Source organism: Lagopus muta, chromosome 1 (genome assembly GCF_023343835.1).
Source record: "Lagopus muta isolate bLagMut1 chromosome 1, bLagMut1 primary, whole genome shotgun sequence".
In the NCBI taxonomy this organism is placed as follows: domain Eukaryota; kingdom Metazoa; phylum Chordata; class Aves; order Galliformes; family Phasianidae; genus Lagopus; species Lagopus muta.
In genome coordinates this window covers 26,484,327-26,511,361 of record NC_064433.1, presented here as the reverse complement: position 1 = coordinate 26,511,361, position 27,035 = coordinate 26,484,327, and the positions used below count along the sequence as shown (strand labels likewise).

The 27,035-nt window shown below is 44.3% G+C and overlaps 2 protein-coding genes across 10 annotated transcripts; one reads left to right on the top strand and one right to left on the bottom strand.

Annotated features, from left to right (window-relative positions):
* Window positions 1–938: 938 nt before the first annotated feature.
* Window positions 939–16,537, bottom strand: LOC125698960 (zinc finger CCCH domain-containing protein 11A-like). 9 transcript variants are annotated; one of them, XM_048957975.1, is made up of 12 exons: window positions 16,425–16,537; window positions 7,973–8,057; window positions 6,552–7,314; window positions 5,487–5,667; window positions 4,069–4,238; window positions 3,746–3,865; window positions 3,504–3,627; window positions 3,077–3,163; window positions 2,884–2,988; window positions 2,439–2,578; window positions 1,877–1,944; window positions 939–1,362 (listed from the first exon to the last, which is right to left on the bottom strand). In XM_048957975.1, the coding sequence occupies exons 5-12, from the start codon at window positions 4,120–4,122 to the stop codon at window positions 1,119–1,121; spliced, it is 942 nt and encodes a 313-aa protein (XP_048813932.1). In that variant the 5' UTR covers window positions 4,123–4,238; window positions 5,487–5,667; window positions 6,552–7,314; window positions 7,973–8,057; window positions 16,425–16,537; the 3' UTR covers window positions 939–1,118. The 9 variants fall into 9 exon arrangements, with proteins under 9 accessions (XP_048813932.1, XP_048813940.1, XP_048813959.1 ...); XM_048957983.1 differs by having other exon boundaries at window positions 6,552–7,258; XM_048958002.1 differs by lacking the exon at window positions 6,552–7,314.
* IFRD1 (interferon related developmental regulator 1) lies at window positions 16,535–26,775 on the top strand. Its single transcript, XM_048957930.1, has 12 exons — window positions 16,535–16,863; window positions 18,492–18,596; window positions 19,451–19,532; window positions 19,932–20,056; window positions 20,338–20,495; window positions 21,736–21,786; window positions 21,879–22,057; window positions 22,156–22,264; window positions 23,708–23,842; window positions 24,767–24,895; window positions 25,485–25,580; window positions 26,083–26,775. Exons 1-12 carry the CDS (start codon window positions 16,818–16,820, stop codon window positions 26,170–26,172), a joined length of 1,305 nt encoding a protein of 434 aa, XP_048813887.1. The 5' UTR covers window positions 16,535–16,817; the 3' UTR covers window positions 26,173–26,775.
* Window positions 26,776–27,035: the final 260 nt, after the last annotated feature.

Genomic DNA, 27,035 nt, shown 5'->3' with positions numbered 1-27,035 from the left:
GGAAGCACAGGCAGCTTTTGTACTTAGACTCCATTTCTATCATGGTAGATAGCTCCGGGTAATTTCTCTTTCTGAAAGCCCTCCTGAAAGCTCACTGGAAACTCTCAAGGTGTAGTAAGTTTTATTGGAAGAAAATCTCAGTCATGCTGCTCGGAGACATTCCTTGGGCAAACCATGCCTATGATTATTTTGATGTAAACCAACTCGGTGTAAAAGAACAGATCAAAAGGAGTTTCCTTTGGTTATACATAAACCTGTAATTATGAGGTTAGCTAATTCTCAGAACAAAAGATTGCAACCTCTGGGTTTGTTCATAGGTTAATGTATTCTGCCTGACAGCACATGAGGAAAATGGACTTTTGCACCTTTAATTGTTCCTGTGGTTAAACTGTAGGAGACGTGCCTTCTCTTCAGCACCTCAATTGCCATTACGTGCTATTACAAATCGTGTCAAAAATGTTGTTGCAAACTACAGTGACTACTCATCCCATTTGGGTCTGTAATAGTCTAACATGCAAATCTGCTTTCCTTCCTCAGTTCTAGCTACTCAACTGCATCAAAAGGCAGCCAGAATTACACCTTCAGCATGTTAGACATGCACAGCAAGACCTTATCAGCAACCTCATGCATGTCAGCATGCAGCGTGAGACCTGAGGGGTGAGGAAGTGGGAGATGCGAGAGGGAGATGGGCGCTGCAGTTGACACAGGCACTGTCCAAGGAAGCAGAACCCCAGAGCCTCCACTTGAACCCAATGCAGTTTTGCTAAGGGGGGAGGAAGGAAGAAGTTTCAGGTTTGGCCTTGTGGATGGACGTCGTTCTGTGCCCACACAAGTGCTTTGTGCTCTCGATGCTGAAGGCAGCCGCCCAGAGCTGGGGAGTGGGTGCACGACCCCTGAACTCTGACCAGCAGGGAAATCAGAACAGAATGCAGGCACTGCTGATTTTTACCTGTTTGACTCTGCTTTAAGACTCATTGCAGAGTTTCAGGAAAAGCGTCCCCTCAGAATAAGAAAGAAAAGGAACAGGGTTGAAAAGGAATAGGGTTGGTTTTAATTGATGGTTGTTGTTGTTGTTTTAAAATATTCAATCAGACTATGATGTTGAAATGTTGTTGGTCTCAGAGCTCCATTAGGAGCTCACCTATATCCACAGCATCGTCAGCAATTTCTGCTTCCAGTTCTTCTTCTGTGACTTCCATCAGTAACTTCTCGAGGTCCTCACCCTCAGAGAAGAGTTCTTTCCCCACCTCTGTGCAGCTCAGCTGTTGCGCCTGGTCTGCTTCTGGCATGGCACGGGATGTTGAGTGTGGGATCTCTGACTGTGCCACAGAGTCTGCCTGGCCTCCCGAAAGCAGTTCCAGACTGGGGAGAACAAGGAAGAGAACAATCAGCACCTGACATTTCTAACTGGAGATAGCTTTCAGCACACCAGCTCTGAGATCTGTGGTTAACCCCTCCCGCACTTCACGCTCACATAGGGATGGCAATCCAGTTAACCTGAGGCTGCCTTTAGAGTGCAAGACACCAGCAGGCACATTTCTTACAGTGGGAATTGATGTGTACAGATAGAGCAGTTTGAGTCCAGCCAACAGGGGCCAGGTTTTGTAGCAGAAACACATTGCCAGCCTCATTATTTGACTGTAAATATGGGAAGAAGTCATCCTCTGCTACGTCCACCTGTTACAGACTGAGTTACTTCTCCCCATGACATACTCAGCAGAGACTTTGAGTGAGCAATTGAAATTAGTGCAGATGACTTCTTCCTTTGTTGCATTATGCCATGGCACATCTCAAACACTCCACTTGTCCCCTGATGTGAAAGAACTTATGTGCAACGGATAAAGGGCACTGGTGAAGAACAAGTAGTGGTCATCACCTGCTTGGAAGTTTTAGGACTTCAACGCTGACCAGGGTGTACTCGGGCGGGACTGAAGCAAGGATCGCCTAGGAAGAAACAAGACAGTGTGTGTGAAGCAGGGCTCAAAGATTGTCTAAGTAGCTCTTCTTCTCAGAGAAGCTGTGGATGCCCCATTCCCAGAGGCATTCTGGGCATGGCTGGATGGGTTTCCAGGCATTTGAGTCTTGTGGTGGCACCCCTGGCCACAGTAGGACAGGACGAACACCGGATGATCTTTGAGGACTGCTCCTCCCTTCCCGAGGCACTGCTGAGCCTGATCCCAAATACAGAAGCACAATGCTCCTGAAGAAAGCGTTCCCTTGAAGGTTACAAGTGACCTTGGGAGTTTTTAGCAGCGCAGCGTTCATGCACAAAATCTAGGTACATGTAATCGCAACAGAGAATTTCCACAAGTGCCCTGGGAGACATCTGCTGCCTTCAGAGGAAACAGAAGACCTGTGCAACATTTGAAACTGCTACCATTACTACGAGTGCAGTGTAAACCTTCCGTATGCACTGCTGCTGTTGCCGCTGTTCTTACCATAGGTAGTTTTCTGGCTGGGGGCTCATCAGTGTCCTCAGCAGCAGACGGTTGCATCTCTGCTGCTTTCCGTTTCAGTCTCCGCATTGTGGGGAAGGTGGTTTTCCAGTCAATAGGCCTCCTGCGCACCTTGCGTCCAGCTGAAGTAAAAGGAAGACGTTGCTGGTAAGGTCTTGCTGCGCCTCGAGAAATCCACGTTCTCCTATCATTCCCACAACCCTTCCAGGAAGTAAAATACATTTGGCCAGTGGAATTACACTGCCATGTCCAGGATTTCAGCGATGTTTTGCACACAGTTCTCTCCGTCTACCAACAGCGCATCACAAGGAACAAAGAAACCCAAGAGCTGCACTCAGCAATAGTCCAGGGCAAGGAAAACTCTGACGCAGAACAACGCTGACAGCATTACTGTGCTGAGGCACTGTAGCAAGCTCCTGGTGCTCACCCTTGACTCTTTTCTTGCACGGCAGTTCCTCTGCTTTGTCCTCCTCCTCCTCAGATTGCTTGCATTTTTGCGCAGCTGGGCCATGGGAGGAAGTTGGGATGTCACCTGCAGAGAACAGTCCAGGAGACAACAATCAGAACAAGTGAGCAGAAAGGCAGCGCATCAAACCCAGATGCCTGTTCAGTATCTGTACCTCTGTCTGGTGCCTTCTCAACCTCTGTCTGGTTCTCCAGACTTTCTGCAAGGCCGCTGGTCAGAGGAAGGCCACTTGTGTCAGCTTCTGGCAGAAAGAAGACAAGAAATAATTAAAGAGCATCTCTTTGGAAGAAGGTTTCAGCACAGTCAGCCACAAGCTTCCAATTTTCAAGCATAGTTTCTTGCGTTTGCCTTTCCCCTGCTCAAATGTTGTGTCATTTCTGCAGTCAGCACAGACCTACAATGCATTTAACTGTCTGGAGAAAAAAAACACCCCTATTCTGACAGCCAAAACACAAACCAATATTTCACTTAGCACCACTCTTCCCTGCACTCCCCAATGAATGGTTTCCTGACATCCTGCACCCGCTCAGAAGTAATATTCATAATTAAGTCTTTCATGCTTCATGCCATCAGGAACTCACCGTTGCTTGGTGGTACGGTCGGTCCGTTCCCACCGCGTTCCTTCAAATGAAGAAAACGGCAGTGGGGTTTCTGACAGCCTCCAGGCTGATTCTCCCAATAGCAGCGAACCGCACTGCGCTTCTTCTGAAGAGAGAAAGAAAGGAAGGGTCATGGAAACAGGCAGAGGACGTTTGCAGAGAGATGCAGCGCTCCAGGTCGTGCCTGAGGGAGGTGGAGAGCTCATCTTTAGGCAAACACTCACTTCAATTTTCATGTGTCTGAACTTGCAGTCATTCCGGAAACAGCAGCCCTGTATCCACAGTCGGCAGACTCGTTCACTCCCCAGAGCCGCTTCACAGTGGCGGAAGGGACAGCTGTCTCCCTGCGAGCAAAAGGAAACCACACAGCAAAATAAGAGCACAGCCTGAAACACGTCCGTGCTGTCGGCCCAGGTTGTTAGCAGGGAGCGCACAATCCCTCTGCTGATGAAGGCAATGCATCGCCAGCAGGTCTCCCCCCGCTCCACCCCTTCCTCTTCAAAGCGAGGAAAGGAAGATAATCCGGGCAAAAGACACCCAACCATACCTTAAGACAGACAGAGTTGAAATAGTAGTAGCAGTCGTCTCCTTGCAGAGCCATGGGGAACTTCTTAGAGCAAGGTTGGGCTGTCTCCAAAGGAATTCCCCGCTCTTGGAAAGAGCCGACTGCAGTCCGGAGCTGCTTGGATCCACAAAATGTCCTCTCAGACAGGAACCCTAGAGGAGGCATCAACAAGGGAAGAATCATGAGGAATAAGCGTTTTCCAGCTTTCTTCTTTTATGCCGTATGAACTCTGGAGGAGGGCAGTGTCTCAGAAGCAGCTGGTTGCAAGAACTGTGCCAAGTCGAGATCCAACTTGTGTCTAACTACTGCCACGACTTCTCCCAGCAAGCACTGTCCTCCATCTCATCACCAGTTATACACCTAGCAGCACACATTTTGCGTTCCTGACATGAAAATGACTCCCTTCATCTTCTCCTCTTGCTGCAGCTGCAATGGATGCACTGGTACGACTCACACGTTTGACAAACCTACAGTTCTGGCTTACCAGGAACAGCTGCAGTCCTTCTCCCTTCCAGTTCACACACCAGCCCAATGGCTGAGCAACACCGTCAGCAAGAGCGGGCAGCACCCGTCAGCCAACACCACTCTCACTGCCAGCCGGGACGAGAGCTTACACAGTGTGTCCACACTCCTGCGCAGCGCTCACGGCTGTGGCACTCACTGGTGGCAGCCACGGCCCCAAGCACAGTGCTTGTGATGTCACCGTGCTTGTGATGTCACCGGACAGTCCATGTCCCCAGCTGAGCACCCGGCTCTCCACGATGCCTTCAGTGGGGTTTTGCTAAAAATGTGCTGGATACGGCACAGCCAGCGCTCCGTGGGTCATTAAAGCACAAGTTGCACTGCATCAAGTCTGTGCTCTTCTTCTTTTGTCATGTCTGAGATAAAGGCTGGGGCCCAGCAGCAGTTTTGCAGGGCTGTGCGGCAATGGTCAGTCACAGCTTGAGGCAGTGATTGAGCACCTGGTGGGAAGGCAGGGCCAACCCAGGGCAGCTCAGGTGCACACAAACCCTTCCCAGACATCACTGAAGGGTTGGCAGTGGAGGCAAGGGTGCCTCTCTGGAGATCCCTGCTACCTGAGGCCTTCCAAGGCTCAGCAGCTTTTTTCCTTTCTTTCTGTGTCCCCAACTGCTGCACTTGGGCAAATCCTCGCTTGTTGCAGCCTAGGACTTTGCCACCCTGTTGTTACTGCTGCACTTTCCATTGCACTGTAGCGTTACACAGGGAAGTGACGGCAATTCATCATCCTCACCAAAACGTGTGCCACAATCTCTCACAGAAAAAATTTCCCCTGGAAACAGCCATTGGGAAGGGCCTTGTTTGTGCTGGGAACTCCTCCCCAGCCCAGCTTTTCTGCTCAGACTCCTTCCAGTCACCAGGCAGCACCAAGCCCAGCTCACCTCTTTGTCCAGGTCAGTCTAGGCTGTGCCCAGGTCACACACACGCCACAGCGGTGCTTCTGACGGGCTCTCCAAGGATGATCCAAGGGGGTTGGACTCGATGATCTCTGGAGGTCCCTTCCAACCCCTACAATTCTGTGATTCTGTGATTCTGTGATGTTACTCCACTGTTCAGGAGATGCTTTCAAATAAAAAATGGAAGAGATGGTACATGCAAAGCTCGTCATTTTGCAAAGCAGGTCACTGTTAGCCTGTAGGGTATGCCTTGTCCCTATAGCCCTGTTTATATAACACATAAATATAGTGAAAAGAGTTAAAGAGATTCTAACTGCCCTGGGTATAATTATGAACAGACAAATTCTGTGATACAGGAAAACAGTCTGGTTGTCCTCTGAGGACATTTTCTTAACCCTGGTGCTGTGGCATGCAGTCATGTGCTACCACAGAGAAGCACAGAGGTCCTAGGCAGAAACTTCCAGAAGAAAACTGCTCTGTGTTTTCACTCCACAGACTTTGCCCTACAGTTGGAAGGAAAGGTCCTTGAGGCTTTCTGAGCTCTACCTCTCTCCCTGCGCCTGCGGGGTGCTGGGTGCCTTCAGCACACACCTTTACTTGGGAGCCTCCTCTAAAAATCAGGTGCCCTCTGAAAAGTCTGGATGTTGAGACAGATGTATTATTCAGACCACAGTAGTGATTAGCTCCCACCAACATTGAGAGACAAAAGAGAACTTTATAATTAGAAGTATGATCTGAAACAAAAGAAACCAACCTCCCCTCAACTTCTCCCTAAAAAGAAAACTTTAATCCTTAAAAACACACAATGAATTATAAGCCCCAGAAGATTTATTTTGTCCTCCCTTATCATTTGACCAAGCAATAGATTTTCTAACAGTAGCAGTCTTATCTTATACAATACTGCATTGTATTTATTGTATGATATCTTACAGAATCTTATCTTTTCCATTTCCACTCATGCTGTTTTCTGTCCTGAGTATATTGCCTCTGTGCTAGAAATAGCAAGAAAACCAGAAGAGTAGAGCTGCTGGGCATCAGGAGGCCACTTACCAGGCCTAATCCTGGCTCCCATCCACCCATAGGCTAATGTCCCCATCCCCTGGTGTGTGCCCAATGTCTGGGCTGGCAGAAGATGGCCAAAAGGCAGCAGAAGACTGAAATGGGGTTTTGGCACTGACTTTTCTGAGGCGAAGATTTGGCTTTTAATGACAGCGTTGCAAGGTGTTGCACAGTTCTGGCATCATCCTGATTACTCTGGGGTGCTGATCTCAAGGCAGAGGAATGCTGCACATCGTTATTAGTGTCTTTAATGAGCCAGCTCATAGGGCACCATGCTGGTTGCTATTTCCACGTGTCTCTCCAACAACCTTCATGGCAGCTCCCATTAAACACGCACTTTCAGGGCACCTGAACCATCCTAGGAATGGGGGGACATTCCCACTCCTGCTGCTGCAGCTGTCCAAGTTGATGGTGTGAGGACCACAGTGGGAGCCAACTCAGGCAGGCAGATGCCATTTGGATAGTCACTCAGGCAGCACTTTCAGTGGGCTGGGCCCAATGTGAGGAAGGGAAGTGCTGGTCCGGGGGATCTCCAGCAAGGACTCTTAATCAGTATGAAACCAATGCATGCCACATATTTTCCCCTCTTCTTCTCTTTTCTTATAATTTGTTCTTCCTCTTTCTTTCTTAAGGCTGTTGTGCTGGGCACTCTGCAAGTTCAGGAGGCACGGATGGGAGCCAAGCAGGGTTCTGTGGCACTGCAACAGGAGATGTAGGTTGCAGGCATGGAGCAGTACTACAGCCTGTTACCAAGCTGGTTGGGAAGACACTGTTTAAACAAACTGTTGTGTGCATTTCTGTGCCCATACCTGTCTGCCCACATTCTTATTTTCAAAGTGCATCACTTACACATATTTGAATGAGTCATTAATCTGGGCTGTCAATGACAGCACCTGGAAATCCTAAACTTTATTGCTTTGTATATGCCCTGCGCCCAGTATATTGCATGGAAGATTTCTGTGAGGGTTGCATCCTTTTTCTGCTCCATTTGCACCTGGTTTTCTGTTTTCATCTGACAGATGTACTTGTTCTGCCAGAGAGGGCCCTCTAGTTCCTGTACGATATGCACATTTCTCCCTCTGTGTAGCTCCTTACTGTTTAAATGCTGATAACTTAATACTAACAATTTGATTTTTAAAAATATTGTATTAATCAGTACCTGAAATGGTAAAGCAGCTTTTGTACCCAGGAGCGAGCCTTCACCTTTGGACCTTGAAAAGGCACAGCCCACATAGAACTTCATACCCATGTTTGTTCATGCTTAACTGTAACGTGACAACTTCACTATATTACATTTAGTCATTTCCAGAATATAAGGAACTGCCTGATTTTGAGGACAATCAACCAGAGAGTGATAGTTGGAGCTGCTATTTAACATGCCCAGCACTTCCAACAATAGTTGGCATGCCTACCTCTCAAAATACAGGTTGATAAAATCTTCCAACAGCCTGAAGATCTGAGCTCTTCTGAGTGTAAATCCAAAGTGTTTAATTCAGTCTGTGATGGAGAAAGGGAGAAGGATGAGAGAAGGGAATCCTGGTGGACATGGTACAGAGAAAATGAAATGAAGGATACAGAATCCCTTGGAAAATAAATTGTACCCAGAGATAGGGCAATGCAAAAACACTGGCAAAAGTGGGGAAGTAGAAAAGGTGGATCCTTTGAATAGAGAAGGGAAGGAAGAATGCAGTCATCCTGTGTGCAGTAGGAATAGGAAAACAGGGATGCTAAAGTATCTGGGATATAACAGGACTTTGGCTTTGAGGTACCACAAGGTATGCAACCAGATATTCCCTGGTTTTGAATTAAGTAGAGTAAAAGCCATGTACAAGCCCTCTTGTACCACAAAAAAAAACCAAACAAACAAACAAAAAAACCCAACCAACTCTTCCTTCTGTGGAAACGTCATTCCTTTCCTTATCTTGCTCAACCACAACTCTGTAAGCCAGCAGCTGAAGCAATCTTTCCACTCCAACATGTAGACACTCTTCATATTTTCACTTTTTGGTTTTAAGAGACATGTGAAGTTTGAGTATTATCGACACTGCGAAGCATGGGCTTTGGCAGGTCCTAAGCAGCATCAGTGCAATCTGCAGCGAGAAAGCACCTCCCAAATAAGCAGCAATCAAATAATCCTCTTTCAAACAAGAATAATTTTCCACTCACTGAACGGAAATAGAGCTGCAATTACCTAATAGCTGATAGCAGTTTTACTGTCACATTTCCCTTTATTAAGAAATTATACCTTTCAACAGTCACTGTTTGGATGGCCTGAAAAAAGTATAGGCAACAACTGGAGGACTACTCAACACAGAAAAAGGGCTTCTGACAGGAATCTCTTAATCTCTTATTCTTGAGAACAGCAGACCAATGCTGTCACTGATGGCCAGGACACAGCAAAAAAGATGGTGAATTTGAAAACCACCGTGTAGTTTTGGGGGAATGTCTTTATAGAGGGTGCATTTAAAGATTCAAAACATTGCCCAGCAAGAACTGAACTTGAGATCTAGCCTGACAAATAAAGTAAACTTTAATCATCTACTTAATAATTTGAAGTGAAACATCACAAACTTCAGATTATCCTGAACTTCAGGTCTAAACTAGAGTTAATAAACTGTAAATCATGAGGAGGGAAAGAGGACACAGTTGATACCTGTTAAAAGTTAACACGCTGACTATTTCAGACAGGGTATTTCTAATTGACAGAGAAGTGGGAAAGCTATTGATGACAGCGATGAGACATCATCTGGAATACTGGCCAACAGTGTCTTTATCTTAGAATCACGGAATCTTGGGTTGGAAGAAATCCTAAAAGGCCATCTAGTTCCAGCACCCCCAGCATGGGCAAGGTTGCCACCCACCAGCTCAAGCTGCCTAGGGCCCCATCCAGCCAGGCCTGGAAGGCCTCCAGGGATGGGGCATCCACAGCTTCTCTGAGCAGTCTGTACCAGTGCTTCACCACCCTAAGAGTAAAGAATTTCCTCCTAATAACTAATTTAAATCTCCTCTTTTGGTTTGAAACCATTCCCCCTTGTTCTATCACTATCTGCCTGTGTAAAAAGTCAGACTTCCTCCCTTTACCAAGAAAAATAAATTCCCATAAGAACCAGCACAGAGAATTCAAGACGAGTCAGAAGATTGAGAACAACAGCATTAAAGCCTTGCCTCATTCTTCCCAACTTCAGGAACTTCACAGAGATATGCTGGTTAAAAGCACAGTCACCTGGAAGCCCTGCAGTCAGCACATCATGATAGTTCAGTCTACCTAAGTTCTGACTAGGCTCCTAAATTAGATGTTGTATTCAAATATTTTAAGATACGTGGAAAATTCCCTACGGAATTCACACAGTGTCCACAAAAACAAAGGTTGTGAAAGCAACCAGCTGCTCTCAGAAGAGTACACACCACAGAGCAGGTGAAGGTCAGGTTTATCATCAGAACATTGATAAATACTCTGCATGAATTGTAAAAGAGTAAAAAGGTAAAGAGAAGGCTGATGTATGGAAACGGCCTCGCAGAGGTTGATGGGGGAATTAGAAACTTGTCCAGAATTAAGTTCCATCCAAATGAGTTAATTTCAGGATTACCTGGAAGAACAAACATTTGGACAGGTAGATAGAAAAAAAAAAAACCAACCTTCCAATCTTTGCAAGATGTTGTTTTACTTGTAATTTTATCACTGAAAACAAACAGGACCAATCCTTTATATTTGCATTAAAAAGACGTCTTACAAAACCATACGTATTTTGACAAACAACTAATGGTGTGCTGCTTTGTCATTGCTCACCTGCATTACACAGAGACAAGGGAAAGGACAGCAAAATCTGTTTCCTGGGATCAGAATTGCTCATGAGTACAACAACCAAGAACAGCTATTGGAATGACTTTCTGAGTTACTCTTCCGTAGTTGGGCAGCATATTCCTGCAAACTGTGTGAAATGCTTTTGCTGTCTCAGGTGAGGGAGGGCCACTCTCCTAAGCAAGAGGCAAACACATTGCAGGATATTTTTCAGAAGGAACTGAAACGCCCTATACATGCTTCCAGTAGTCACTTGCATATGCAGCAGATGCAGTGGTGCAGGCAGCTGATGTCCAGCCTGAGCCAGGCCAGCATCACTTCACTTCATGCCTGTGGCAGTAGTGTACAATCATTGCTTGCTGACCAACCCCACACGCAAGCCTGAAGAGCCTGGACAAGCAGTTACAAGTTCGCTTGCAGAAACAAACAAGGATTATTGATTGCAGCTGTATGTCTCCAAAAGAAGCAGTAGAGCACAGACAAGTACCTGGCAAACAGCTAGAAAGGGACATGGGACTGTGAGCATGGAGGGGTTTGGCTCAAGAATTGGCAGAAACTAAACTTGGAGTATTGTCTCCTGCTATTTAACTCTCAGTAATTTTCAATGGAATGAGCCTATGTGCACACTGCACGAAAATAACGGGGCAGAAATGGAAAAATATTTGATTTCTCTACAAATACCACAGAATATTGGCTAACTGCTTGGGTCAGCAGGGTTGCAATGCAATGAAAACATGTTTGCTAAGGGGAACAAGATGTTTACTCCTGATTGGTGTGCTGCATGATAAGGGAAAAGCTGTGTCACAGTCCTCTAGTTCTTTCTATTTCCGATAGTTTGAAAACAGCTTTGGGAGTTGGAAGTCATTAGGAATTTTAGGTTTGAACTTGAATGTGGATCTAAAAAATAATTAAAAAAAAAACCCTTCATTTTAAAATTGCTGCTTTTTCTCAGCAATACTGAGCAGCAGCTGATATTAGGAAACACAACATTTTGCAAAACAGGCTGAGACACCAAGTGAAGTAAGATGCAAACTGACATCACGTAAGGCCTTAAGAAGCATGAAGTACTTGCTTCTACAACGCAGTGTTACAACAGCACAACCTTCATTATCCCAAATTGCTGTTTCACTTAAGCATCACAAGGAGCAATAAGCTAGGGACAAATCTAGCATTCCATTACATTGTTTTGTTTTGTTTGTACTTTTTTTTTTCATTTGTTCACTTTTATTCTAGCAAAATGTTTGCAAGAGCTGTAAATTTGACAAGGGATCTTATCACAGGGGGCAATTGCTCTGTAATGCTGGTATGGTTAGGACTAATGTTTGTGGTCAGTTGCGACTGACAGTGATGGTCCAAATTTAGAAGGCTAAATTTAGATGTGAAATTAATAATGGCATATGTACCAAAGAGGTTAAGGATCCATTGTTCCCTCATTACTTACCAGGAAAAATTCTTAATGAGGTTCAATAAAGTTTTGCATGAGTAAGTCACAGTAAGGATCTGCCTCATAAAAAAGGAGGTAAGAATCAGTAAAAATGGGTAAAATCAGACAAAAGCTTTGGACCAGAAATTCACCTGAATCCCCTTACCTTGGAAAGTCAGGGTACTGTGCAACTGAAGATGTGTTCAACTTGCTAAAACATACGGTGTTTGGCAAAGTGCATATATATTGTACTGTATAACTTAATAACTATAAATTTGAAAGTGCATGATCCATCTCTCTCTTATGTACAAAGTCCAACATATGCCTCCAGCACTGTTACATACAACAAAAACACTGCCAGGGCTCTGAGAGCATGCTATTTGTTTCCATTAGCCACCTACCTGATTTGCACGGTCATGCCACTAAGCAGGCAGACTTGCTAAATCCATCACTCACCATATATAATTTCCTTCCTGATTGCTTTCTTTTGCCTTCCAAATGCTTTCTGCATGTCCACATACACAGTGCTGCTGGAATTAGGGAAAGACCGTGGAGTGCTTTCACATTACTTTATAGTACTGGACTTCAGCCAGCTGCAGGCACCAGGAACCTTCAGTGCCTGCAGTTCTTCAGCTAAGGCCAAAGCTCCTTCAGGTTCTAATAATAGCTGCTCCAATAGTTATCCTGCCATCACATTTAATTTTATTCTGGACTTAAAGTTCTTAGATGTTTGACCAGGCTTCTAAAATATAAATAAGAAGGTGGGAGGTAAATGAAAGGACTGAAAGGACCTCCGACCTGGATACTGTACAGCTCTTGCTGTAATGTAATACCCCTGAAATACTATAGCAGGAACTGTTTAGCCCTTGAACATGCATTCCAGCATTCAAAAAGAAGCTCTTGCCTTTTCCTCTCTATATTTTTGTTTGAAGTTTGTGTATCCTACTATTGCACATAAAAAAATGCATGCTACTTACAGTCACTAGCTCAGAAATTTCATTGGTCACCCTGTAACAACTGATTGGCCACATGTTGTGTGCATATCTGGAAGCAGATGCGTGTATCTGAGTGTCGGTGCAATGATAAGAGTTTTCCCTTCCAAATCTTAGCCTTTTTTTCCCCAGATACAAGCTCAGGTGCCCTGGCACCTGAGGAGGTAATGAATGACTTAGGCCTTTGCCTACAGAGTCAAGTGTCACAAACAAGTACACCGCTGCAACAACTGTGGTCAGAACAGAGGGAGTTTGTGGTTATGATTTGTTATGGGTAGATTTATTTTGGGCAGTGAGGCATATCAATCTCGAGAGCATTAATTTGGAGCATTAAGTGTTCCAGGGTGAGGGCTGTGGCACTGCTAACAGGTTCACACTCTTTCAGTACGTAGTCACCAGGAATACAGTTAAACAAATCCAATAGTTTGAGTATTTGGCCATGGATGCCTTCAGCATGATCTGTGCACCAGCTTTGTGCTCTTTTCTTGAGCATCTTGAGCACAAAAATCTGAGATTTTTATGATTGCAATTAAGTTGATTATGCAGTGCACGAAAACCTGTACAAGTCTGGGACTCTTTTGTGTGACTTAAGAGAGACATCCTCAAAGGAACAGCAAATACGAACAGAAAAAGTCCAAGGGATTTTGTTCACAAAGATAGCACAGCCATCATGCCAAAAGAGGAGGAAAACTCCTACGTGAATCAGGGTTCCATGCAATCCCTTGAATTCCTCTTTTCCTTCATTTCTGACTTCTTTACAGCATTTAGTGGTGTAAACAGAGTATGTCTAGCTATGTCTCTAATTGTTTGTTACATGACGATGACCTGTATGTATCCAGAATAAACTCTGGAATCAAATTCTAAGCTCCAAGTACTTTCTCAGTCATACATGCACGCCCCTCAGCCTGGGGCATAAGTTCTTCATTACACCTTTTCTGAGGTCCACTGCCAGTTAAGCTGCCTGTACTCAAGCCATTTCTGCCATGCTGCTGAGAGGCCTTGGATCAGACAGGTGTGTGGGAAAGAACTTTACAAAGCAGGGTCTGCTTCCTTTCACTCGAGAGCTGCACTTACAGTGAAGTGCTTGCCTGAGCTATGTTAGAGACATCCCTCTGCCTGGCCATACACCTGCTGGTCCAGAGCCTGGCCCAGCAAGACTGATCTCAACCCTTCTCATTACTGTGGGTTTGTCTGATGATAACCACATCGGTAGCTGGTTCTGGTTATTGCCACTGAACCCAATTCTGACCCTGACTTGCTGGTTTCCCTTTCCAGCCTGACCTCAGACTCATCATCACTAGGACCACCTGTCTGCCTATACAAGCGGCTGACACCCTTGACAACTGTGGACCTGCTTTGTTCTTCCTGGATGGGTTCTGTGGGACTTCACCTGCCCAGCAGCAAGATCACGACCACTCTCTGATGCCATCTTTGGCTCCCAGCTTACCTTGTCTTCCAGGCCTGCCTGCCCCTGCTGCCTCATGGCATGCTTCTCTCCACAGGATGCTCTCACTTAATGCTGATGTTGTTGGTGTCACTGTTATGATGTTCCTTACCACCAACTGCTCCAGCAAAAGCCAGACAAAAGGTATACAGATCTCCAGCAACGTGCGACTCTCTTATCCAAAGATGCCTGTGTGCTCTAGGCCCACTGGCGCCTAGAGCTCCTGCCAATATGATAAATCAGGGTAGTGGGCAAGAAGTCAACAATCAAGACAAAGAGTCTGTTCTGTCATAGTGAAACTGCAAAACTAAGCAGTGATATGCAATCCCTGTTGTGAGATCTCACTAAACCTTTGTCAGATATCCAGGGGATCTCGGTAACCTGGAGACCGTGGGTATCAGAATACACAGTCACAAGCAGAAGTCAGACGCAAAGTGGTTACAAATCCATATATGTGGATTTTTTTTTCACCTTTATTTAGTAACTCATTTTGGTTGTCTGAGAGTACTAACATCTATTGCCTCAGCAGTGGTTTTCACACCTGAGCCAGGACCTTCTCTCCTGCTCCAGGGGCTTTATCTCCTCTGTTCTAGTCAGACAACCTTCAAACTTACCACTCCTTGACTCTTCCAACTCCACCCATTATTGCTGTTACTGTTGTAGCTGCCACTTACAGGACACCTGAACTCCCACCTGCACATGGCACTGCTCTGCATTTATGCTCAGATTCATCACTCCTGCAAGCCTCATCCTTGCTGGCAGCTGAAGACAGCATTGTGAGAAATCAAGGCACCAGCACAAAGGTGACTATTTCACTTCAGTCCATGCTGAAAGGTCATCCTGCACCTGTGAGAATAACCTACACATCAGAGGGCAAGTACACAGGTAGCTGTCAGGGCACAGCTGACCTTACTGCAATGGTATTGGTATCTTGCATTGAAAATACACCCACCATTCAAGTTTCCTTGGCTGCTATTAGGAACTGTTGCTTATTCAGCTTATTCTAATACAGGGCATTGTGTACCCATGGGTGCTGCCATGCCTTCTGGATTTAATTAAACCTCCTCCACCTATTTACCTGGAAGGCTGTCTTTTTCCCCTCATGTTTCACAGCAACCCTCTTAAAGGAGAAAAATCAGTGCCTCTGAGACACTTTACTGCTGTCCTCCACACAGGCAGAATGTACTTTCTTTTTTTTTTTTTCCCCTCTTTTTCAATAGGATATGAAGAGCATAGGGCTCAGCAGGCCCTGCAGCAGTGTGCCTTCTCATGCCCCACAAGGAACGGTTGACCACAGACTCGTGCTGTGCAGCACCCACAAACATCACAGCTAGCAGCAACCATTCTCCAGAAACGGGCTGTTTGTTAGCAGGTGCTCACACAAAAGTCAACAGCTCATTAAGCCCCATTTCCTTTATGTTCTCATGTAGCACCTGTGGAGAACCACGATGAAAGTTATCCGTGGCGTAAGCACTTTGTATGCAGAATTCAAATAACGCCATCAGGACTGCATCTCATGCAGCTCTTCAGCACGTTTTGCAAAACTGCCTTTCCTCCTCATGCTGCAGTGCTGCTGCAGGCACTGTCCAGCACACAGAACTCGAGTAGGACGTAAAACACGGGCTTACAGCGCGAACCTAAACTACAGCACACAATCATGTCTGCGACACATGGCACAGACTCGCGAGCGGGAAGCACGCAGAAAACGGAAAACTCTTTTCTGCAATCGCCAAAAAGAAGATTTGTTCGCTGAATTTCAGAAGTCCGGCTTCTGACGATAGCTATTTGCCATTTCGCGCTGCAGAAGCGCTGCGCCACACGCAGCGAGCAGAGCTGTAAGGAGAGCCACGCCTCACGCAGCAGCACGCGGCTCCTTTGTCTGCCGGGTCGGGCCCCGCCCGCGCGGCCTCACACGACCCCATCCGCCGCCGCCCCTCCCTCGCTCTCCGTCTCTCTTCACTCCGGCTCCCGGCCGCGCCTGCAGGGGGGCGGAGGCCTATTTTTAGGCGCCCTCAGGAGGCCTCGCCTACTGAGAACTCCCGCGCTCCGCGAGGCCGCCAGCTTCCCCCCCCCCACTCAGCCCCTCGGCGCCACTCGGCTCCGGCCGCTCCGCGCCGCCCCCAGCCTGCACCGCGAGGCGCCATGACGCCACGCCCCCCGAGCGCGTGGCAGCGCCGCGCGTCATGGACTCGCGCGGCTGAGTCACCTGCGTGCTGTCGCAACGCTCCGTCATTGGTTGCGGCGGCGGCGCGCGGCGAGGCCCCGCCCCCGCAGCTCGGCGCTATAAAAGCGGCGCCGGCGCCCGCTCCGCGCTTTTAGCCCCGGGTGTCTGAGAGGAGAAAGATGCATCGACTCCGCTCGCGGGCCTTCACGGGGATTTCTGCCATCGCCGCCAGTTCGTCCTTCGCTTGCCTCCGCCAATCACCTCCGCTGCCCCGGCCCGAGAAGTCGGCCTCGCAAAGGCGTTGGAATAAAAAGCGATCCTGCTCTTCTATCGGCTGATTGTCGCTGATTCCCGGGCGGGGGGGAGCAGAGAGAGACCGAGACCCAGAGAGGGACCGAGGAGCCGAGCCGAGCCCAGCCGAGCGCCGCTGCGACCATGCCCAAGTCAAAGAAGCGAGGGAGCAACCACCAGCGGGGGGCCGGTGAGCGGGACGGATGGGCGGGCGGGGGCTCCGCACATGCGGCCTCGTGGGGCCTCGGGCCGCGCTGCCTCAACCGGCCGGGCCTCACCGGGGCGTGGTCGCGGAGCGCCGGGCCGGAGCCGGGTGCGGGCTGACGGGAACCGGCCGCGCGATCGCCACCTCACGCCGTTAGCGCGCATGCGCCCGGCTGCGCCGCGCTGGAGTGGGGGAAGGGGGGGGGGGCAACGGACGTGCCTGGCGCCGCCGGCAGCGCCCCGCGGCTGGTACCGCCCGGCGCCGCTGAGGGCCTGCAGGGGCCGCGGTAACAGCGCTGCGGCGCGTCCCGGGCACGCACGGCTCTGTGTGGGTTCTGTGCCGGCGGCAGTGCGGGTCTTAACCGGGACGGGCAGGGCTGCTGTCGTCAGTCCCGGGGTCTGCAGCGGCTGCGCGGCGCCGTCTGTGCGCGGGAGGCCGCTTATCCTAAAGGAGGGTTCCAGAACGCTCTTGGTGTGGAGCACGGTTCGTGCGGAAAAGAGGTCGATGAGGTGTTGGTGACTGGAGAGCGTGGGGGCTTTGTTGGGTGGTGAGAAATCTCACTTGGGGCTGGCATAGCGTCTGTCTGACTCACTTAAAGCAGACGATTCGCCGGGTCCTTGTGCAGCTGTTCTCATCCCAGTTTGAGGACGGCTGGCGGTGCTTTTTTGCCGCTTCTCCTGCTGAAGAAGCCTGCTTGGCACAGACGAGCATTGTGCCTTGGGTTCTGGCATGATTTTTTTGCGTTGTAAATGACCCAAAAATAAATTGAAGATTAGAATCCTGAGTTCTGTGAAAGGCATCTGAGAGCTGTTGAAGAAACACCGGTAAAACTATTGATTTTGTTAATCAACTACGGCAGGTACTAAGAGCTAGGATAAGGCAGCAATAGGAGTGCATTATCAGCTCAAACCTCAACTCCTACTGCTCTAAAAATAGGGTAAGTTTATGGAAAGCTACAGAGATCAGCTTCTGGCGAAACAATGTTGCTTTCTTTGAAGATGCTGAAGGTAGTAAAAGGAGGCCTTATTGCAAGGATTTCCTCCTGTTGAATCTTCCAATCTTTTACCAATATTAAAAGTGAACAAAAACTACAGCTCTACGCTTAGAATCTTAACAGCTGGAAGGGTCGATGGGAGCCCAGGGTCAAGTGTTGCTGCTGATGCACATGCTGCACTTAATCCAGTAAATCCAGTAGTGAACTGGGTAATGTATGTTTGCCTGCATGTGTATCTTAGATCTGCTTGAAGTCCCTCAAAATTGGAAAAGATTTTAGAACAAGCTATTTTAGGTAGCTGGTTTTAACACATAATAAAATGCTATTTTTAAAGCACAGTCACAGGAAATTGCATAAACTTGATCTTGATTGTAGGAAGATATTAAATAGTGAGTTAGGAATTCTGACAATACTTTGAAAGTGAGATGAGTTCTTTACCTATTACACTTGGTTTTTCTAGAACAAAGCTAAACAGATCTTTAGGAAGGGTGGGAGTGAAGGAGTTAGCTGGGAGAAGGACAGTGCTTTTTGTTTGCACATGTGCTCAGGGATTCTACTTTTAGTATTCAGATCTTTTTCCATGTGAAAATGACTAAACTTGTATTCATCTTTCTTTCAGGTGGTCAGCCCAGAAATGTGCAGCCTTTTAGTGATGAAGATGCTTCAATTGAAACTATGAGCCACTGCAGTGGCTTCAGTGATCCCGCTAGCTTCACAGAGGATGGTATATTATTTAATTTTTGTCTGTTCCTCCTGTATGAATACTAGACTGTAAGTAGCAGTAGCAATATAATGCCATTCTGTTAAATACTGTATGATTGTTCATCTAGTGGAGAAAGTTACTGGTACGCTCCACATTTCATGAGCCTCCTGTAAAACTGGTAAGCTTCTTTCGGTTGGAATTACAAATTACAATTTTTAGAGGGGAAAAACCCCACAATTCTAAGGTGTATTACAAGACATTGAATTTTTATAACTTAGTTGAGGTGATAGGGATTGTGGAAGAGTTTGACATGAAGTGAATTGCGTTGTGTTTTGAGCAAGATTTGTACTGTAGAAGACTCTTCTATGGAAGCAGTAACTTGTCTCATCTGCCATCTCTTTCTGGGCTCTTGCTAATAACACTGTTGGGAGGGTGGAGCTCAAGGCCTGCTGCTGCTACAGTGGGATAAGGCTGGGAGCCTTGGACAGGAAGAGAGGCTGTTGATGAGCTCAGTGCATCAACAGTGATGTTCCACTGTACTGCAGGGGTGGACAGAATGAAAATTCACTACTGCCTTGATTGGGTACTGGTTTTTCAGTTGTGCAAAACCTAAGTGAGACCTAATTAGCTTGTACGTTCATTCTTAGCGTGTGGACCAAACAGGTATAGAAACAGCATACGTGTATCAACAGGTTGTTTTTCATGAAGGTATTTCTAGGAGATATGTTGGATATAGTTGTAATGCTGAAAAATTCTGTTGCTGTCATCTGTGGTGAACTACTTTCTTATTAATACTTTCTGGTAGTTCTAGTATTTAGTGGTAGATGTGACTGCTAATGTGTATTAGTAGGACTAAACTATTTGTTATGGTTTAGGGCCTGAAGTTGATGAAGAAGCCACCCAAGAAGACTTAGAATACAAATTGAAGGGATTCATTGATCTTACATTGGACAAAAGGTATGATGTGCTTTGAAGAAATGAACTCATATCTTGCTGGCTTACTGATAGAGTAAGGGAACTTCTTTGGATGCTTATTGAAATTATGATTATTTCATGCTAGAGAGGACTTGTGTTTCTTTAGGATCTGAAGAGAACTTTCTCCTTCTGAGTGCTTAAATAAGTGAGAATCAAATTCTTTGCTAATAGTTCGAAGTAGCCTGGTTTACTGTTGCGAAATGCATTTCCAACCCAAATTTTTCTTAAGGGAAGAGGGTAATTTGTAATGCTTTGTACTTAACAGTATGACTGTAGATTGCTCTTGAGTGGGGACTATGCAGGTGGAGGCTACCATAAAGTCAAAGGCTGAGCTTTAACTGCTGTTGATTTCAAAGGAGATCTTCTTTTTTCTTCCAACAGTGCCAAAACAAGACAAGCAGCTCTTGAAAGTCTGAAAAGTGCTTTTTCTTCTAAAATATTATATGAATTTATAATGGAAAGGAGAATGACACTAACTGATAGCATTGAACGCTGCATAAAGAAAGGTAATTAGTGTGGTTACTGTTAGAAAGCAGCACTGGTGGTGAAATGCTTGTTTTAAAGAAGTTATCTTTAAGGCTTATCTAGTACTTTATAGAACATTTAATTTTAGTTCTGTTAACTAATGTTTTTTTTAGATGCCTTATTTTAACTGACCTAGAAAATTAACAGAAACAATACTGTCTATGCATTTCTGAATTCCTACTTAAAGATTTTTGAACAAGTATCTTTAAAGGAAGGCAGGAGTGTACAAGGAGATCACTCATCTTAGTATTTTAATGTCTAGGTAAGAGTGAGGAACTGTGTGCAGCTGCTGGACTTGCATGTCTTCTCTGCGTGCAGATGGGGTCGGGAATTGAAAGTGAAGAGATTTTTAAGACCCTTGGTCCAATTCTGAAGAAGATCGTCTCTGATGGAACAGCTAGTGTCCAAGCCAGGCAGGCTGTAAGTGTTTATAAGGTTCATATATTTTGCTTGCTAGTCAGGGGCATAGGGCAGATTAAAACAATCTCACTGTTGTGTAATCCAGAACTAAAGGTTACTGCACTAGTGTAAACAGCTAATGTTAAGTTCTGAGTGAAGCATAGCAGTTTTCACTATCTTAAAAAGCTCTACCTGAAGGTTGAATGCCATTCTCCTTCAACATGGGGACTTCAAACGAGAGCTGTTCCATCTCCTATTTTCTCATCCGTCTCAACTCAAAATATTTCAGTCTTGCTACTACAGTTCTGATGTACCTTTCTGTATTTATTTTAACAATAGAAGAATATTAGTTATGCAAATGTACATGGAGAAGTTATTAGCAGTAGATCTAAAATAATATACTTCATACACAGAATACTTCTGGTATTTGTTTGCCCAGACATCTGTAAATCAGTAGTATACCCAAAGTATTAACTGAGGTATAACTGAAGGTAGTCCAAAGCTCTTGACATTAACCTCTTGCAGAACATCAGAGTTTTAACTGATTTCTCTTAACTTATCATCGTCTTCATTATTACTTTCCCTAGTGTACTTTAGCTGCATTAAAATAGGTACTGCTAGCACAAAAAGTACAGTAGTATTATTTCAATAGAAGTCGCTTCTACAAACCAAAGTTGTTAAAGCTTGTTCTAGCATGTAACTTCTTCAAGTTTAGTTCAGGATGCTGTGTGGTTAGTGCAGATGTTGCATTTGAAAATCTCTTTTTTGTAAGAACAGTGCAGGCAGTAGGGAAGGGTCTTGTTGGTCCTTGCAGTTAAAAGCTGAACTGTTCCAGGACAGGCTGTTGAAGCTGGTGTTTTCACACTATTTAACTGGAAGAATGAGCACAGAGGCAGAAAGATTTCCCACAGCTGTAAATGTTTTATACAGATCAGTAGTAATGGCATAATTTTTGCCAGTGGATTCCAGTGGGATTTAATGTAAGTGGGTGAAAGGAGTGCTATGTACACTGCTTTGGAAGGACTTTGTATGTTGTACAAAAAGAAGGTGAAAGCTTGAGTGGCATATGTTGTATCCTGAGGGAAGAGAGAAACTTAGGTCTAAATGTTACGGAGTAGCTGGGTTAAACTATTGAGATTAATGCCCTAGCAGCTGGGGTTATAAAGACTTCTATTCTGCTAAGTTCCAAATGTCAGATTTAAGCATTTTGTCAAGTGACATCACCATCAAATACTGACAATTGTTTGTTTTTTTTGTCTAGTGTGCAACCTGCTTAGGGATTTGCTGTTTCATTGTCACCGATGACATTACGGTAAGGATAAGAAATACTTTTTATTATTGTCAATTTAAGAAAAATGTGCAAGTCTTCAGCAACTTCCATGTTCTTCTTTTTCTTCTCTTCAGGAGCTGTACTCTACTATGGAATGCCTAGAGAACATCTTCACAAAAGCTTATCCACGAGATAGAGACACGAACGGGGTATCAAGTACACCCAGTACTGTGCTTCACATCAGTGCGCTCTTAGCATGGACGCTGTTGTTGACCATTTGTCCAATGAATGAAGTGAAGAAGAAAATTGAAATGTGAGTATCTTGCCGGAAAACTACATTTGTAATTATCTTTTCTATATGCAGTGAAGCATTGTCAACAACATGTTAATGACATATGACTAATTCCTTAGGCACTTGCATAAACTCCCAAGTATGCTGTCTTGTGATGATGTCAACATGAGAATAGCTGCTGGAGAAACACTCGCTCTTCTGTTTGAGCTGGCACGCGAAACAGATGCTGTAAGTATTGGTTTGCTGTTTCATTGCATTGAGGTGATGACGACAAATGCTTTAACTTGTGTTCTGCAGCATCTCTGATATCAGTAAGCGTCATATAATTCCCTGGGTGTGTTCTTGGTAGCAGGATGACCCCAATATAATTGGATGTATGGCAAGACTTGACTGCAGTTCAGCTGTAATTTTTGCACTGACTTCAGTGGTGTACAACAGGACTAGATTAAAAATAAAATAATGCCGAATAAGTGTAACTAGAAATGCAGTATGTAAGCTTTAGCACCTAAATTGAATAGCTGCTTTTTAAAGAGGAGAAAATATCCCTGGAATATCTTTTTTTTTTTTTTTTTTTTTTCTTCCCCATTATAAAACACAATTTGCTATAGTGGGAATATTCATTAGATGCTTACTGTTTGGAAATGAGTTCTAATGACTCCTAACCTGCACCATTCTGTTCTCAGCTGAAAATTCATCCTTCTGTAAAACCAGTGTTTATTTCTAGTATTGTTTCTTGGTATCCTTGAGAGGAATAGCTAGTATTTTATTACACACAGCACCTCTGTCTGTTGTGGTCAGTTTGCAAATTAAGAAGGAACATTAAGTAAGGATATACAGTACACTTAACACTACAAAACTTGAAAGGATATGCTGATGCTTCTGTATAATTTCAAACAGTAGGGAATTGAGTCTCAGCTGTGGAAAGAAAGTGAAACCAGAACTTGATCCTTTACTTGGTTAAGCTGTCTGCAAATAAAATATTTTACCATTGATCAGTTTACTTCAAAAACTGAGCAGTAGATTCAGTCCAGTCAGCTGACATGTTTGGATGAGATGCTTGTTTTTTACGTAAGTGGCTTATTCATCCAGCTCAACTGCACTGAGCTAGTTAATAGAGGGGAGAAAATACCTCATGCTGAGGAGTGATGCATTTTAAAAAATTTCTAACAATTTTCACATTTTCTTCTGCATACAAGATTTATGACTACTTTTTCCTTAATGTCAGACCTGTAGCGTCTCATGATCCATCTTCAGAGGCATGAATTCTGTGCTAATGACCTGAAAGTGCCCTCAGCTTATCAGCAGGACTCCCAGCCAGGTTCAGCAGCAGATCAGTTAGGCAGTTTGAGGCCCTTGGAATTATTCAGCAGGACAGCTTGACAGGTATATGTTTATATGCACAGTGAAGGAGCTGAACTGTTTCATGGGGCTCTAAAACCTGCACAGAGTTGATAGCTTCCAATTGGATAAACTGGTGACTCCATTCTTAATGGCTTGAAGATCTTTAGTGACATCCGTGCCTCTTTAAATAATGAAGTATCAGTCTGTAGAGGTCTCCATGTCCAGAATTTGGAAAGATCAGTCTCTTGGAGGAATAGATACTGAGGCCAAACTTGAACATGTTTTCTTAATTTTTTGTTTGTTTTTGCTTTATTTGTGTGTGTGAAACAGGATTTCTTTTATGAAGATATGGAACTTCTAACAGAGAAACTGCGAGCTTTAGCTACTGATGGAAATAAGCACAGAGCCAAAGTAGATAAAAGAAAGCAGCGATCTGTGTTCAGAGATGTCCTGCGAGCTGTTGAGGTAATTCTTCCGTCTTACTTGAGTGCATTGACTGTAACTGTAGTGTACAATTGAATCAAAATGCTCCTGTGATGAAATGGAATTTCTGTGAAAGGGGCAGAGATTTTAAACATTATTTCAGATTATTCTGCTAGTTTACGTTAAACAGAACTGCTTTTAAGAATGTATCAAAGTCAAATTTTACTTTCTTAACTTGGCTTTCATTTTGAAGTGGGCTTTTTCTGGTTAAGAGGCTAAGCATTGTATTATAAACACTAAATTCCTTTTATTTTACATCACAAACAGTTTTTATTTTAATACGAAACTTTGCAGTACATTCAGGTTATTGTAAAATAATGTAGAATCTTGTAATGAATTGATACGTGCATAATGAACAAAAAGGAGTGTAGGAGTGAGGCACGTTCCTCTGTTGAGAGCCAAATAAAAGGTTGTGTATTGGTAGGTGGGGGTTGTTGTCCTAGTTCTTGTGCATCGCAGAAGCCAAGGAGAAGGCTTTGAAGTTGTTTGAATTGACCTTTGAGACTACCTGCAGAGCAATCTGAGCCATTTACTGGCACCTCTTACATCCCACTGTCACCAGTGTAGCTTTCTTCAAGGTGGGATACAAATTTGACACACAGTGAAAGGTGACTCATGCTCAGAACTATTTTTTCTGGAGATGAGCCCAGTTCTTTAAGTCAGTTTCAAGATGAAAGTCAGTTACGTATTCTTCAAAAGCTTTCTGACTTGAGAAACATTACCTTCAAGTCTCTAGATGAGATTTAACTTTAGGTACATGTTGGCTTATGAATTGATAAGACTTACATAGTATGCATGTTAGATTATTTGTGAAATTTTGATGTGCAGAATGAGCCTCATGAAAATAAAGTACTGGAGAATATTTAAATTGAAATTGTAAGTGATTTTTCCTTTCATTTTGGACAGGAGCGAGACTTTCCTACAGAGACAGTGAAATTTGGACCTGAGCGCATGTATATTGACTGCTGGGTTAAAAAACAGACTTACGATACCTTCAAGGAGATTCTGGGGTCAGGGATGCAATATCATCTGCAGGTGAGCTGCTGTCACATGCTCAAACTGCTGCTGTCTGGGGATTGTCTCTTCCCTGTTTGGTAATTGGAACAGAGAATCAAAATTGTGGGTGGAACTAGTTACATTTGTTTTTCATGTTACCAGTTTTATAAGACAGGAGTTATAAAAAGTAATAAAAAAACAGTTTCAGTAGAACAGTGTAGTCAGATGGCTGCTACAAAGCAGTGTCCATTTATAACTAAGCGAAGTGTGGGCACGTAACAAATATCCTAAATTTTTCAAATGTAGCTTCTACAAGCAGATACAACAAATTGGTGTGTTGTGAAACATACAGATCTGTGTCCAGGTACTTAGACTTGTGCAAAGGATGTAGCAGAGCAGTGTCTTACTTGCTGGGACATATGAAAATCAGTGGGGGTGGTTGTGCTTTTTCCCAGGAGGGCAGTTTTAGTTCTTGACCTCGTTCTGATAGAAGGAAGAAGTGTTCCCTGGCTTAATTGCAAGAGGTTTCTTACTGGGATACGGGTATTTCTTAACAGCCCTTTTTCACCTTCATTGGAAGGGAAACTATGTGATGCTATGTGATTTTTTTTTTTTTTTTTTCCTTTAGTCAAATGACTTTCTCCGGAATGTGTTTGAGCTTGGTCCACCAGTCATGCTAGATGCTGCAACTCTTAAGACAATGAAGATATCCCGATTTGAAAGGGTAGGTTATTGCACCTTCATGTATTTATGTATCATGCTAGTTCTCCTGAATTAAGTAGTGTTCAAGTCATAGACTTAGGAGATGTAAACTTTAAGCTTGTACCTTGAAACCAAGCCCCATATTGTCCCAAATGAAACTAAGTCTTGCTTGTAGGTGTCTCTGAGCTCTTTAGCTTTTACATTGGCACCTTCTGCTGTACTCCCAAGTGTGGATCTGAGGACTGATTAGTTTGTTGATTTGGTGTCTGATTTTTAGGTTTTTGGGTGGGGATGTTCAGGAAATAGTATAAACTGAGTCTTTATAGAAACAGTTTCTTGAACTCCCTAGTGACAAAGAGATACTGGGAGGATGGGTGCCTTTGTTACATTGGCTGTGCAAACATGAACATGTACACGTCTTACACAGTTCCCTTTAAATGTTTGCATATTAAAATGAATCTCTGAGGGACGTCGACCTTTTGAACAACTGTGTGATTAACTTAATTCCTCTTTTTATTTTGTAGCACTTATATAACTCAGCAGCATTCAAGGCTCGGACAAAAGCAAGAAGTAAATGCCGTGACAAAAGAGCAGATGTGGGGGAATTTTTTTAGATCTCTGTGGAGCTTCATTTTAAGTCTTTGATAATTAAAATAAATTTGTAACCTTTGAATGACTTTTTTAATTTCAATAGTCACAGCTTGCACTTGTGCACAGGGATATTGTACAAAATCTGTAAATAGAATGCATGTTGCTCAGTTGCATATACACTGTACATAGATGTAAGACTGGGTGTGGGGTACATTGTAACACTTGGATTAGGGGTAACTTGATCCAAACCTGAACATATTGTAACTCAACTGTTAAATGGGGTGCATACATGTAATCAACTGCCATGTGTCAGATTTGATTACTTACTTTATAGTAAGGTAAATTAAGTGATTCATTGACCAGGTGTTTGGGTAAGATTCTGTTAATATGGAAGGATGAACTTGTTCATGTGAAATGAGTTTTAGTACCTTTTAAAACTGAAAGTGGCAGATGAACAAATAAATTCCTCTGTAGTATGAACTTAAGTTGTGAAGGGAGCTGTGGAGCTGAATTACCTTCACTCACAAGGAAGCGGTAAAAAAGTTACTTGCCTCCATGTAAAATAAGGATTCATATGTTTTGAAATCAGGTGTTTAATTTTTGGAATAAAGATGTTTCTCACTGTATTCTTTGTCTTAATTTGGTTACTACTCTGATGAAAAGTTATAGTGCTAGTACAACCTAAATGGTGAAAGAGAGGGGTTTATTTTACACACAACTACTGTTGCTTGCCTGTTGCAAAGTGTGGCCAAGGTGGTCTTAACTGTGTTACCTGAAACGACTGCTTTGTTTGGGAGCTGTATCTTGTATGTGATCTGCATAGCAGCCAGTCTTTGGTTTCTTATCAGTTTAGTAATGGGCAACAATCTGCAGACTAAAGGTTTTT

Bases quoted from the DNA above. Each gene is read 5' to 3' on its own strand.
- LOC125698960 (XM_048957936.1), bottom strand. From the start codon at position 4,269: ATGATTCTTCCCTTGTTGATGCCTCCTCTAGGGTTCCTGTCTGAGAGG. The intron at 3,866-4,068 runs GTATGGTTGGGT...TTTTGCTCGCAG, and splicing joins TCAACTCTGTCTGTCTTAAG to GGAGACAGCTGTCCCTTCCG. The intron at 1,363-1,876 runs GTGATGACCACT...TGTTCTCCCCAG, and splicing joins GTCCTAAAACTTCCAAGCAG to TCTGGAACTGCTTTCGGGAG.
- IFRD1 (XM_048957930.1), top strand. From the start codon at position 16,818: ATGCCCAAGTCAAAGAAGCGAGGGAGCAACCACCAGCGGGGGGCCG. The intron at 16,864-18,491 runs GTGAGCGGGACG...TCTTTCTTTCAG, and splicing joins CAACCACCAGCGGGGGGCCG to GTGGTCAGCCCAGAAATGTG. The intron at 20,057-20,337 runs GTAATTAGTGTG...TTTAATGTCTAG, and splicing joins TGAACGCTGCATAAAGAAAG to GTAAGAGTGAGGAACTGTGT.